This window comes from Pecten maximus, chromosome 14 (genome assembly GCF_902652985.1).
Source record: "Pecten maximus chromosome 14, xPecMax1.1, whole genome shotgun sequence".
In the NCBI taxonomy this organism is placed as follows: domain Eukaryota; kingdom Metazoa; phylum Mollusca; class Bivalvia; order Pectinida; family Pectinidae; genus Pecten; species Pecten maximus.
Window position 1 is genome coordinate 8,718,621 of NC_047028.1, and position 15,079 is coordinate 8,733,699.

The window sequence follows — 15,079 nt, forward strand, 5'->3', positions numbered from 1 at the left end:
GATGAATCCTGGTTTATATAACTCTTGTTACCTCTTACTGTATAATGGGTATATTGATGAATCCTGGTTTATATAACTCTTGTTACCACTGGCTGTATAATGGGTATATTGATGAATCCTGGTTTATATAACACTTGTTACCACTGGCTGTATAATGGGTATATATGTTGATGAATCCTGGTTTATATAACTCTTGTTACCTCTGGCTGTATAATGGGTATATTGATGAATCCTGGTTTATATAACTCTTGTTACCTCTGGCTGTATAATGGGTATATTGATGAATCCTGGTTTATGTAACACTTGTTACCTCTGGCTGTGTAATGGGTATATTGATGAATCCTGGTTTATATAACTCTTGTGACCACTGGCTGTATAATGGGTATATTGATGAATCCTGGTTTATATAACACTGGTTACCTCTGGCTGTATAATGGGTGTATTGATGAATCCTGGTTTATATAACTCTTGTGACCACTGGCTGTGTAATGGGTATATTGATGAATCCTGGTTTATATAACTCTTGTGACCACTGGCTGTATAATGGGTATATTGATGAATCCTGGTTTATATAACTCTTGTTACCACTGGCTGTATAATGGGTGTATTGATGAATCCTGGTTTATATAACTCTTGTTACCACTGGCTGTGTAATGGGTATATTGATGAATCCTGGTTTATATAACTCTTGTTACCTCTGGCTGTATAATGGGTGTATTGATGAATCCTGGTTTATATAACTCTTGTTACCTCTGGCTGTATAATGGGTATATTGATGAATCCTGGTTTATATAACTCTTGTTACCACTGGCTGTATAATGGGTATATTGATGAATCCTGGTTTATATAACTCTTGTCACCTCTGGCTGTATAATGGGTATATTGATGAATCCTGGTTTATATAACTCTTGTTACCACTGGCTGTATAATGGGTGTATTGATGAATCCTGGTTTATATAACTCTTGTTACCTCTGGCTGTATAATGGGTGTATTGATGAATCCTGGTTTATATAACTCTTGTTACCTCTGGCTGTATAATGGGTGTATTGATGAATCCTGGTTTATATAACTCTTGTTACCACTGGCTGTGTAATGGGTATATATGTTGATGAATCCTGGTTTATATAACTCTTGTTACCACTGGCTGTATAATGGGTGTATTGATGAATCCTGGTTTATATAACTCTTGTTACCTCTGGCTGTATAATGGGTATATTGATGAATCCTGGTTTATATAACTCTTGTCACCTCTGGCTGTATAATGGGTATATTGATGAATCCTGGTTTATATAACTCTTGTTACCACTGGCTGTGTAATGGGTATATTGATGAATCCTGGTTTATATAACTCTTGTTACCTCTGGCTGTATAATGGGTATATATTGATGAATCCTGGTTTATATAACTCTTGTTACCACTGGCTGTATAATGGGTATATTGATGAATCCTGGTTTATATAACTCTTGTCACCTCTGGCTGTATAATGGGTATATTGATGAATCCTGGTTTATATAACTCTTGTTACCTCTGGCTGTATAATGGGTATATATTGATGAATCCTGGTTTATATAACTCTTGTTACCACTGGCTGTATAATGGGTATATTGATGAATCCTGGTTTATATAACTCTTGTCACCTCTGGCTGTATAATGGGTATATTGATGAATCCTGGTTTATATAACTCTTGTCACCTCTGGCTGTATAATGGGTATATTGATGAATCCTGGTTTATATAACTCTTGTTACCACTGGCTGTGTAATGGATATATTGATGAATCCTGGTTTATATAACTCTTGTTACCTCTGGCTGTATAATGGGTATATATTGATGAATCCTGGTTTATATAACTCTTGTTACCACTGGCTGTATAATGGGTATATTGATGAATCCTGGTTTATATAACTCTTGTTACCACTGGCTGTATAATGGGTATATTGATGAATCCTGGTTTATATAACTCTTGTTACCACTGGCTGTATAATGGGTATATTGATGAATCCTGGTTTATATAACTCTTGTTACCACTGGCTGTATAATGGGTGTATTGATGAATCCTGGTTTATATAACTCTTGTCACCTCTGGCTGTATAATGGGTATATATTGATGAATCCTGGTTTATATAACTCTTGTTACCACTGGCTGTATAATGGGTATATTGATGAATCCTGGTTTATATAACTCTTGTCACCTCTGGCTGTATAATGGGTATATTGATGAATCCTGGTTTATATAACTCTTGTTACCACTGGCTGTATAATGGGTGTATTGATGAATCCTGGTTTATATAACTCTTGTTACCTCTGGCTGTATAATGGGTGTATTGATGAATCCTGGTTTATATAACTCTTGTTACCTCTGGCTGTATAATGGGTATATTGATGAATCCTGGTTTATATAACTCTTGTTACCACTGGCTGTGTAATGGGTATATATGTTGATGAATCCTGGTTTATATAACTCTTGTTACCACTGGCTGTATAATGGGTGTATTGATGAATCCTGGTTTATATAACTCTTGTTACTTCTGGCTGTATAATGGGTATATTGATGAATCCTGGTTTATATAACTCTTGTCACCTCTGGCTGTATAATGGGTATATTGATGAATCCTGGTTTATATAACTCTTGTTACCACTGGCTGTATAATGGGTGTATTGATGAATCCTGGTTTATATAACTCTTGTTACCTCTGGCTGTATAATGGGTATATTGATGAATCCTGGTTTATATAACTCTTGTTACCTCTGGCTGTATAATGGGTATATTGATGAATCCTGGTTTATTAGGTCATCTGACCCGAAGGGTCAGGATGACCTATAGTCATCATGCTTCGTCCGTCGTCGTGCGCCGTGCGCCGTGCGTTGTGCGTCGTGCGCCGTGCGCCGTGCGTAAACTTTTCACATTTCAATCTTCTTCTCAAGTTCCACCAGTGGGATTAAGCTGAAACTTGCCTGAAATGATCCTGAGATGGTCCTGACCAAGTGTTGTTATTTTTCGGGTCAGTCCGAAATCCAAGATGGCCGCCATAGCTGCCATTTTGAAAACACATTTTAAACTTCTTCTCAAGTTCCACCAGTGCTGTTGGGCTGAAACTTGCCAGCAATGATCCTGAGATGATCCCAACCAAGTGTTGTTATTTTTCGGGTCGGTCCGAAATCCAAGATGGCCGCCATAGCCGCCATCTTGAAAAACACATTTTAAACTTCTTCTCAAGTTCCACCAGTGCTTTTGAGCTGAAAATTGCCTGAAATGATCCTGAGATGATCCTGACCAAGTGTTGCTATTTTTCGGGTTGGTCCGAAATCCAAGATGGCCGCCATAGCCGCCATCTTGAAAAACACATTTTAAACTTCTTCTCAAGTTCCACCAGTGCTATTGAGCTGAAACTTGCCTGAAATGATCCTGATATGATCCCGACCAAGTGTTGTTATTTTTCGGGTCGGTCCAAAATCCAAGATGGCCGCCATAGCCGCCATCTTGAAAAACACATTTTAAACTTCTTCTCAAGTTCCACCAGTGCTTTTGAGCTGAAACTTGCCTGAAATGATCCTGAGATGATCCCGACGAAGTGTTGTTATTTTTCGGGTCGGTCCGAAATCCAAGATGGCCGCCATAGCCGCCATCTTGAAAAACACATTTTAAACTTCTTCTCAAGTTCCACCAGTGCTATTGAGCTGAAACTTGCCTTAAATGATCCTGATATGATCCCGACCAAGTGTTGTTATTTTTCGGGTCGGTCCAAAATCCAAGATGGCCGCCATAGCCGCCATCTTGAAAAACACATTTTAAACTTCTTCTCAAGTTCCACCAGTGCTATTGAGCTGAAACTTGCCTGAAATGATCCCGATATGATCCCGACCAAGTGTTGTTATTTTTCGGGTCGGTCCGAAATCCAAGATGGCCCCCATAGCCGCCATTTTGAAAACACATTTTAAACTTCTTCTCCGGTTCCACCAGTGCTTTTGAGCTGAAAATTGCCTGAAATGATCCTGATATGATCCCGACCAAGTGATGTTATTTTTCGGGTCGGTCCGAAATCCAAGATGGCCACCATAACCACCATCTTCAAAAACACATTTTAAACTTCTTCTCAAGTTCCACCAGTGCTGTTGGGCTGAAACTTGCCTGAAATGTTCCTGAGATGATCCCGACCAAGTGTTGTTATTTTTTAGATTGGTCTGAAATGCAAGATGGCCACCATATCCGCCATCTTAAAAAACACATTTTAAACTTCTTCTCCAGTTCCACTGGTGCCATTGAGCTCGAAATTGGTGAGAATGTTAAGGAAGGAGTGCCAACAAAGTGTTGTTATTTTTTCGGCCTTGTAAAAACTTTGAAATGGCAGCAATGGCGGCCATTTTGTAACATGATTGCGCAATCATGGTTTTCCTGAACAACACCTATTTCAAACTTCTTCTCAAATTCCACCGGTGGGATTCAGCTCTTACTTACCAGAAATGATCCTTAGATGGTCCAGACCAAGTGTTATTATTTATTGGGTCGGTCAGATATCCAAGATGGCCACCATGGCCAACAGTGCCACTATATACTTGCTACAGAGAATGCATACTACAATAATATAAGGGTTTTAATTAAAAGTCAGATGACCGTTAAGGCCCCTGGGCCTCTTGTATAACTCTTGTTACCACTGGCTGTGTAATGGGTATATATGTTGATGAATCCTGGTTTATATAACTCTTGTTACCACTGGCTGTATAATGGGTGTATTGATGAATCCTGGTTTATATAACTCTTGTTACCACTGGCTGTATAATGGGTATATTGATGAATCCTGGTTTATATAACTCTTGTTACCACTGGCTGTATAATGGGTATATTGATGAATCCTGGTTTATATAACTCTTGTTACCTCTGGCTGTATAATGGGTATATATGTTGATGAATCCTGGTTTATATAACTCTTGTTACCTCTGGCTGTATAATGGGTATATTGATGAATCCTGGTTTATATAACTCTTGTTACCACTGGCTGTGTAATGGGTATATATGTTGATGAATCCTGGTTTATATAACTCTTGTTACCACTGGCTGTATAATGGGTGTATTGATGAATCCTGGTTTATATAACTCTTGTTACCTCTGGCTGTATAATGGGTGTATTGATGAATCCTGGTTTATATAACTCTTGTTACCACTGGCTGTGTAATGGGTATATATGTTGATGAATCCTGGTTTATATAACTCTTGTTACCACTGGCTGTATAATGGGTGTATTGATGAATCCTGGTTTATATAACTCTTGTTACCTCTGGCTGTATAATGGGTATATTGATGAATCCTGGTTTATATAACTCTTGTTACCACTGGCTGTGTAATGGGTATATATGTTGATGAATCCTGGTTTATATAACTCTTGTTACCACTGGCTGTATAATGGGTGTATTGATGAATCCTGGTTTATATAACTCTTGTTACCTCTGGCTGTATAATGGGTGTATTGATGAATCCTGGTTTATATAACTCTTGTTACCTCTGGCTGTATAATGGGTATATTGATGAATCCTGGTTTATATAACTCTTGTTACCACTGGCTGTGTAATGGGTATATATGTTGATGAATCCTGGTTTATATAACTCTTGTTACCACTGGCTGTATAATGGGTGTATTGATGAATCCTGGTTTATATAACTCTTGTTACCTCTGGCTGTATAATGGGTGTATTGATGAATCCTGGTTTATATAACTCTTGTTACCACTGGCTGTGTAATGGGTATATATGTTGATGAATCCTGGTTTATATAACTCTTGTTACCACTGGCTGTGTAATGGGTATATATGTTGATGAATCCTGGTTTATATAACACTGGTTACCTCTGGTTGTATAATGGGTGTATTGATGAATCCTGGTTTATATAACTCTTGTTACCACTGGCTGTGTAATGGGTATATATATTGATGAATCCTGGTTTATATAACTCTTGTTACCACTGGCTGTATAATGGGTGTATTGATGAATCCTGGTTTATATAACTCTTGTTACCACTGGCTGTATAATGGGTATATTGATGAATCCTGGTTTATATAACTCTTGTTACCACTGGCTGTGTAATGGGTATATATGTTGATGAATCCTGGTTTATATAACACTGGTTACCTCTGGTTGTATAATGGGTGTATTGATGAATCCTGGTTTATATAACTCTTGTTACCACTGGCTGTATAATGGGTATAACTCTATTATATATTACCTCTGGCTGTGTAATGGGTGTATTGATGAATCCTGGTTTATATAACTCTTGTTACCACTGGCTGTATAATGGGTGTATTGATGAATCCTGGTTTATATAACTGTTGTTACCACTGGCTGTATAATGAGTATATTGATGAATCCTGGTTTATATAACTCTTGTTACCTCTTTCTGTATAATGGGTATATTGATGAATCCTGGTTTATATAACTCTTGTTACCACTGGCTGTATAATGGGTATATTGATGAATCCTGGTTTATATAACTCTTGTTACCTCTTACTGTATAATGGGTATATTGATGAATCCTGGTTTATATAACTCTTGTTACCTCTGGCTGTATAATGGGTATATGTTGATGAATCCTGGTTTATATAACTCTTGTTACCTCTGGCTGTATAATGGGTATATTGATGAATCCTGGTTTATATAACTCTTGTTACCTCTGGCTGTATAATGGGTATATTGATGAATCCTGGTTTATATAACTCTTGTTACCTCTGGCTGTATAATGGGTATATTGATGAATCCTGGTTTATATAACTCTTGTTACCTCTGGCTGTATAATGAGTATATTGATGAATCCTGGTTTATATAACTCTTGTTACCTCTTTCTGTATAATGGGTATATTGATGAATCCTGGTTTATATAACTCTTGTTACCACTGGCTGTATAATGGGTATATTGATGAATCCTGGTTTATATAACTCTTGTTACCTCTTACTGTATAATGGGTATATTGATGAATCCTGGTTTATATAACTCTTGTTACCTCTGGCTGTATAATGGGTATATGTTGATGAATCCTGGTTTATATAACTCTTGTTACCTCTGGCTGTATAATGGGTATATTGATGAATCCTGGTTTATATAACTCTTGTTACCTCTTACTGTATAATGGGTATAACTATTATATATTACCACTGGCTGTGTAATGGGTATACATCTGTAGAAATACTGTTGTTATGTAACAGTAATATCATGGCCAATCACAGAATAATTGGACATACGACTGTCAAACTATCGTATAATGCCATTGATCAGACAGGCCTGCCCAGGTTAATCCTCTTTAAAATGTCTTGTCATTAGGTCGAGTTAGGAAACGAGATGTTTATTCCTGTTCGGAGCTAAAAACATTGAGCATATAATAAGCAGAATATGAACACAAGACAAAATGTTGAGGGCTAGGCATATGAATACGAGAATAATGACTAGATCTATAGGTTTGGAGAGGATGTGTGTATCCTGTTTACATAGACATCAATCTTTGACTATATGAATTTGAATATGAGAATGATGATTAAAACTGAAAGTTCGGAGGATGTATATATATCCTGTTTAGGTTAACGTAACTCAAATGATAATTATATGAGATTGATGTAACTTTGTAACTGTGTGATTAGATGATGTAAATAGCCTGTAAATGTTTGTCGTGTGATAATTTCCTGAGGAGATAACATTAGAAACATATAATCGGATGCTATGGATCCCATTTACGTGGGTCGTATGATGATTCTGGTATGAGATTGACAACTCAATGTTGGGTTGATAGAGAGGTGTGTTACCGATATAGAACTGTCCGGGAAGGAGAGGCAATTATGTGACAAGTCGTCTGTTGATTCCCGTACTTACTGTTATTACACAACACAAGTCACAGATCGGCATAGATCAGGTCGTGACCTTTGTCAACGGTGAGAACATTGCTAATGATGTCATTCTGTCCGAGGCTGCAGGACAAAACAATTCTATGGATTAGGAGTTAACTGTCAAAGATTCTGTGGTCATTAGTGGTAAAAACAGAAATATTCTCCTAAAATAACTGCTCTGTCAATTCTGAGAGATACAACCTTGACCTTGTGTGATTACATTTATTCACTCATTATTGTATTGTTCTAATTTAAGCTTTAGAAATGCTCTTCAAATGTCAATTTTGATTTTAAGTTAAAAGTGAAAGGTCTTTGTCTTTAACCTTTTAGTTACTCGATCTGAATTAAATTGGTATGCATTATTCTGTTTAAAACAGAAACTGTAATCTTGATGACGGAGAGAACAAATATTGGATGGGAGTTGAAAGGGCAAAGGTTATTTCTAACTATGTTGGATGATGTAGTAGGGGATAAATAAATGATTGATTAAATGAATGAGAGAAAGAACTGATTACTAGTAGCTCCTTCGTGTGTAAAGGAGGACTTTTAAAATTGTAAACTTTGTTTAGCTCTAGTTTAGTTTAAACATATTTTATTTGAAAACATTTCAAAAGGAATTGGACACAAGTTTTACAACTTATAATTGTCTTCTTCTAGCTCTTTACCGTGTAATGGAAACTTTTAAAACTTTATTTATTTTATAACAATTGTGAAACCAGTTTTATAAATATCGCCTTATATTAATCATACTTGTTGGCCCATATGGAGGTATTCCCTAGGGATCTTACTGCGGGAGGAAATCGGAGTACCTGACAAAAATGAAATGGAAACTTTTGGTAGCTAGGATCCCCTGACCGTATTACTCATCACAGTAATACATGGAAGGGGAAATCAGATTGGTATGCTGTAGTATTAGGGAAAACTATGATATCATTTCTACCTGGAGGCTCTAGTGTTAAGACTTCTTATCAATAATAGGTGTCAAGTTTGTATAGCTATTGATTGATGATTTGCTACGTTGAATTATTTGTGCTGCTATTTGTGGCTGTGACTTCCTGAGGTTCCCTCGGCCATCTATCCTGATAAAACTGCGTCCTGTCTGATGGTTGGGATCCTATCGGGTAATAGTGTGAACAGCTTTGCTAGGATCGTGTAAACTATGAATTTTTCATGATCGACAGTAAAACAAACATTTGCCTTGGCTAGCTAATTTGATCGGGATCCAACAGTGAAGGTGCTACCCCATGCTGGAGGGGCTATCACTATCAAATCAAGGACGAGTGCTTGTTTATGTTTTATTTTACAAGTTGTTAATGTCTGTGCAATGAAACTTAATAGTAGTTTGATCGAAACAAGTATTGGTATAGTAGGATGTTGTGTATTGTCTATATAAAGGTCCACTTTATTTGGGTTTTTTTTATAAATCAAACATATCCCTGATATCAGTTCAGAAATTTAAAAAAAAAACAGATTTCATGTCTATTTCCTGAAACAATACAGCAATAGGGTTACAATTTCTCTGTCACCTTGAAGGTCGTAACTTAACCTTGACTGAGAATTTGTCACCCTGAGAGTGAGAATGTGTCTGTCACCTTGAGGGTTACAATTTTTCTGTCACCTTGAGGGTTACAATTTTTCTGTCACCTTGAGGGTTACAATGTGTCTGTCACCTTGAGGGTTACAAGGTGTCTGTCATCTTGAGGGTTACAATTGGTCCGTCACCTTTAGGGTTACAAGGTGTCTGTCACCTTGAGGGTTACAAGGTGTCTGTCACCTTGAGGGTTACAATTTGTCTGTCACCTTGCGGGTAACACTTTCTCTGTCACCTTGTCACCCAAGGGTTCAGTTGAGAAGTTTTGGGTTAGACAGTCATTGGGTTGTTATTCTCTGTCAGAGCTTTTATAGGATGTTCAGTAAGGGATGAAACATCTCCTAAAAGTGAAAAATAGTCCCGCCATTTGTAAACTATTTTTGAAATACATATGCATAATGTATTCATGTCAATATACAGGATAATTTCTTTGAAATTCTATGCATACATCACCAAATTGATTTTTATTCAAAATTGTTACGATTTTTTTTTTAATAGAGGGGGTGGGGACCATGTACAAATATTATTTAACAAAAGATACAATCTTAAAAACTGCAACTCGTACATTTTTTTCTAGAACTTACTTATCTACTTTCCGCACCGACTAATGATTTTGTGTGTGTTTTTCAGAATGAACGACATCATCGTGAAGGTGAATGAGACAGACGTATCTCAGGCTACACATTCCGCGGCAGTTGACGCACTCAAGCAGGCAGGAACACGGGTAGTTTTGGTAAGATTTCTGTCATCAAACCTTGACCAACGTATCAGATATATCTCCAGTATTTAAACATCCTATGTGTGAAGAGTTCAATAAAGACCCCTGCTACACTGAGTACGTTACAAGGTTCATTTCCTGTTGTCGTTCCATATGTTTAAGTCTTTTTTAGACTGAGTTTAACTCCATTATTTTCTCATCATTACCTTTCATGTTTTTTTCAACCAAATTTCTTTTAAGACACTTTTACTCCCTTGTAAAAATGATAGTACAAAAAGAAAGTTGAAACTCCGGTAGGTGTTGACACCATGATGTTCTGCTAAAGGTCAACATGCAGGAACATCGGTCAGCATTGGGGACAAAAGTCATCATCATAAGACATAGGTCTTATTACTTAGGGACAAAGGTCTGCACCAGGGATAAATGTCAGTACTCGGGGACAAAGGTCAACATCCAGGTACATGGGTCAGCATTGAGGACAAAAGTCATCATCATAAGACATAGGTCTTATTACTTAGGGACATAGGTCTGCACCAGGGATAAATGTCAGTACTCGGGGACAAGGGTCAACATCCAGGGACATGGGTCAGTACTCATGGACAAATATCAACATCTAGGGACAAATGGTCAGCACTCAGGGACAAATATCAACATCTAGGGACAAATGGTCAGCACTCGGGGACAAATATCAACATCTAGGGACAAATGGTCAATACTCAGGGACATATGTCAGTACTCGGGGACAAAGGTCAACATCTAAGGACATAGGTTAACATTCAGGGACATAGGTCAGCACTCATGGACAAAGGTCAACATCTAGGGACAAAGGGTCAGCATTCATGGACAAAGGTCAGCACTCATGGACAAAGGTCAGCACTCATGGACAAAGGTCAACATCTAGAGACAATGATCAACATTCTGGGACATAGGTCAGCACTCGGGGAGGAAGGTCAACATCCAGAAATATAAGTCAGCTTTTAAGGACAAAGGTCAACATCTCGGGAATTAGGTCAGCACTCAGGGACAAGGTGTTGTATGTAGTTGACCTGAATGTATAATATGAGTTTTGGTTTAGAAGACTTGTCACTGTGCTGCTCAACATCAATATGTTCAAATCTGTGTTATCTTGCATAATAGTAATTATTTAACAGGTTTATTGTGGTATATCACAGAGAACATGAAGATAAGATGACTTCCTGTCTGAGAATTAATGTTGATAGAGATTTGTTGGACAGACTGAGGAGAGAACTCCTTTACAAAGAGTACTGGTCCATGTCATTGTAATAGCATCTTGTCTTCAATGATATAGAGGAAGGTTCCAGATTTCTTTGAGTGTAGATGTTTTATGGACATCAGTATGGGGTTATAAGTGGACAACTGTTATCTCAGACAGTAAAGGATCTGCTTACCATTCTGTTTGGTCCACAACTTTAAGAATCAGTGTTAGGCAGTGCTTGTGGTGGTCACAGTTTTAGGTGTCACAGACACGACAATTCTGGGTGATCAGGAGGTAGGGGTGTCAGACACAGGATCAGGAGGTAGGGGTGTCACAGACACAGGATCAGGAGGTAAGGGTGTCACACACACAGAATCAGGAGGTAGGGTTGTCACAGACACAGGATCAGGAGGTAGGGGTGTCAGACACAGGATCAGGAGGTAGGGGTGTCACACACACAGAATCAGGAGGTAGGGTTGTCACAGACACAGGATCAGGAGGTAGGGTTGTCACAGACACAGGATCAGGAGGTAGGGGTGTCACACACACAGAATCAGGAGGTAGGGTTGTCACAGACACAGGATCAGGAGGTAGGGGTGTCACACACACAGAATCAGGAGGTAGGGTTGTCACAGACACAGGATCAGGAGGTAGGAGTGTCACAGACACAGGATCAGGTGGTAGGGGTGTCACAGACACAGGATCAGGAGGTAGGGGTGTCACAGACACAGGATCAGGAGGTAGGGGTGTCACAGACACAGGATCAGGAGGTAAGGGTGTCACATATACAGGATCAGGAGGTAGGGGTGTCACAGACACAGAATCAGGAGGTAGGGGTGTCACACACAGGATCAGGAGGCAGGGGTGTCACACACAGGATCAGGAGGTAGGGGTGTCACAAACACAGAATCAGGAGGTAGGGGTGTCACAGACACAGGATCAGGAGGTAGGGGTGTCACAGACACAGGATCAGGAGGTAAGGGTGTCACAGACACAGGATCAGGAGGTAGGGGTGTCACAGACACAGGATCAGGAGGTATGGGTGTCACAGACACAGGATCAGGAGGAAGAAGTGTCACACACACAGGATCAGGAGGTAGGGGTGTCACACACACAGGATCAGGAGGTAGAAGTGTCACACACACAGGATCAGGAGGTAGGGGTGTCACACACACAGGATCAGGAGGTAAGGGTGTCACAGACACAGGATCAGGAGGTAAGGGTGTCACAGACACAGGATCAGGAGGTAGGGGTGTCACAGACACAGGATCAGGAGGTAGGGGTGTCACAGACACAGGATCAGGAGGTAGGGGTGTCACAGACACAGGATCAGGAGGTAGGGGTGTCACAGACACTGGATCAGGAGGTTGGGGTGTCACAGACACAGGATCAGGAGGTAGGGGTGTCACAGACACAGGATTAGGAGGTAGGGGTGTCACAGACACAGGATCAGGAGGTAGGGGTGTCACACACAGGATCAGGAGGTAGGGGTGTCACACACACAGGATCAGGAGGTAGGGGTGTCACACACAGGATCAGGAGGTAGGGGTGTCACACACAGGATCAGGAGGTAGGGGTGTTACAGACACTGGATCAGGAGGTAGGGGTGTCACACACACAGGATCAGGAGGAAGGGGTGTCACAGACACAGGATCAGGAGGTAGGGGTGTCACACACACAGGATCAGGAGGTAGGGGTGTCACAAACACAGGATCAGGAGGAAGAAGTGTCACACACACAGGATCAGGAGGTAGGGGTGTCACACACACAGGATCAGGAGGTAGGGGTGTCATAGACACAGGATCAGGGGGAAGGGGTGTCACAGACACAGGATCAGGTGGTAGAAGTGTCAGACACAGGATCAGGAGGTAGGGGTGTCACAGACACAGGATCAGGAGGTAGGGGTGTCACAGACACAGGATCAGGAGGTAGGGGTGTCACAGACACAGGATCAGGAGGTAGGGGTGTCACAGACACAGGATCAGGAGATAGGGGTGTCACACACACAGGATCAGGAGGTAGGGGTGTCACACACACAGGATCAGGAGGTAGGGGTGTCACAGACACAGGATCAGGCGGTAGGGGTGTCACACACACAGGATCAGGAGGTAGGGGTGTCACAAACACAGGATCAGGAGGAAGAAGTGTCACACAAACAGGATCAGGAGGTAGGGGTGTCACACACACAGGATCAGGAGGTAGGGGTGTCACAGACACAGGATCAGGAGGAAGGGGTGTCACAGACACAGGATCAGGAGGTATGGGCGTCACACACACAGGATCAGGAGGTAGAAGTGTCAGACACAGGATCAGGAGGTAGGGGTGTCAGACACAGGATCAGGAGGTAGGGGTGTCACAGACACAGGATCAGGAGGTAGGGGTGTCACAGACACAGGATCAGGAGGTAGGGGTGTCACACACACAGGATCAGGAGGTAGGGGTGTCACACACAGGATCAGGAGGTAGGGGTGTCACACACACAGGATCAGGAGGTAGGGGTGTCACACACACAGGATCAGGAGGTAGGGGTGTCACACACACAGGATCAGGAGGTAGGGGTGTCACAGACACAGGATCAGGAGGTAGGAGTGTCACAGACACAGGATCAGGAGGTAGGGGTGTCACACACACAGGATCAGGAGGTAGGGGTGTCACACACACAGGATCAGGAGGTAGGGGTGTCACACACACAGGATCAGGAGGTAGGGGTGTCACACTTATGGTCAAGAGTTATCTGTCCCAGAATTACTTTCTTTGGATTGCTTTTCAGGTTAAAAGTCAAGGTCACTGGTACTATAAATAGAGCACTATGCTTTGTATTGCATGTAAAGGAAATTATTTCAGGTTATTCCTGAAGTACAATGCTATATAATTAATCCGAAGGATCTGAATCTTAATACTACCGCCATGTAACAGTAGGATTCTTCATCTTCAGGCTGTTACTTTACGCTAGCTTTTCCTATCATGGAAATGTCTTGAACAATCTACACAATGAAATACAGAAGTTGAGTTGTCGGGAGAAGAAAAAAACAAAAAAGCTTATAAAAAGTACTGTTTTTCCCTGTATTGGTATATTCCAGTGTAGTTTATAACTACACTTCAAACTATGTTGCCATTTTTGCGTGCTAGTCAGATGAGAGGCTGTGTGTTAGTCAAACTGTCAGGGGAATCACATGTTAATTGATAGTTCAGCTATTCCTTAACTTTAGTGTTTAGCATGTGACACAGTTATATCAAATATAAGTACAACTCCCCTAGCGATTGTTGAAGATGGTGGCCTGACACTAGTCAATCTTTATTGTCGACCAACCACTGGGGATGTAACAGGAGTGTGTTGGAGTACATGTGACAGAAGGTACATAGCCTCCCATTGGTTGATGCATATAGTAAGCCCAGCTTAAGTAGTTTCAGAGGGATGTGAACATAATTCAACAATAGAGATGTCAACACCTTCAACTTTGTTTCTTTATTCAAAAATCCTCAATTCTCTTGACTTCAGTTCTTACCAGTGATGTCTCCTCAATGATGTCTCCTAAATTCTCTTGACATTTGTTCTTACCTGTGATGTCTCCTCAAGTGATGTCTCCTCAATTATCTTGACTTATGTTCTTACCTATGATGTCTCCTCAATGATGTCTCCTCAATTATCTTGACTTATGTTCTTACCTGTGATGTCTCCTAAGTGATGTCTCCT

At 40.3% G+C, this 15,079-nt stretch overlaps 1 protein-coding gene across 7 annotated transcripts in view; it reads left to right on the forward strand.

Annotated features, from left to right (window-relative positions):
* LOC117342022 (disks large homolog 2-like) overlaps positions 1-15,079 on the forward strand; it is a 264,368-nt gene that overhangs the window by 153,437 nt on the left and 95,852 nt on the right. For all 7 annotated transcript variants that reach the window (XM_033903973.1, XM_033903974.1, XM_033903975.1 and 4 more), the window contains one exon: positions 10,082-10,184. In XM_033903973.1, the coding sequence (XP_033759864.1) occupies positions 10,082-10,184 (103 nt within the window). The remainder of the gene's footprint in view (positions 1-10,081; positions 10,185-15,079) is intronic.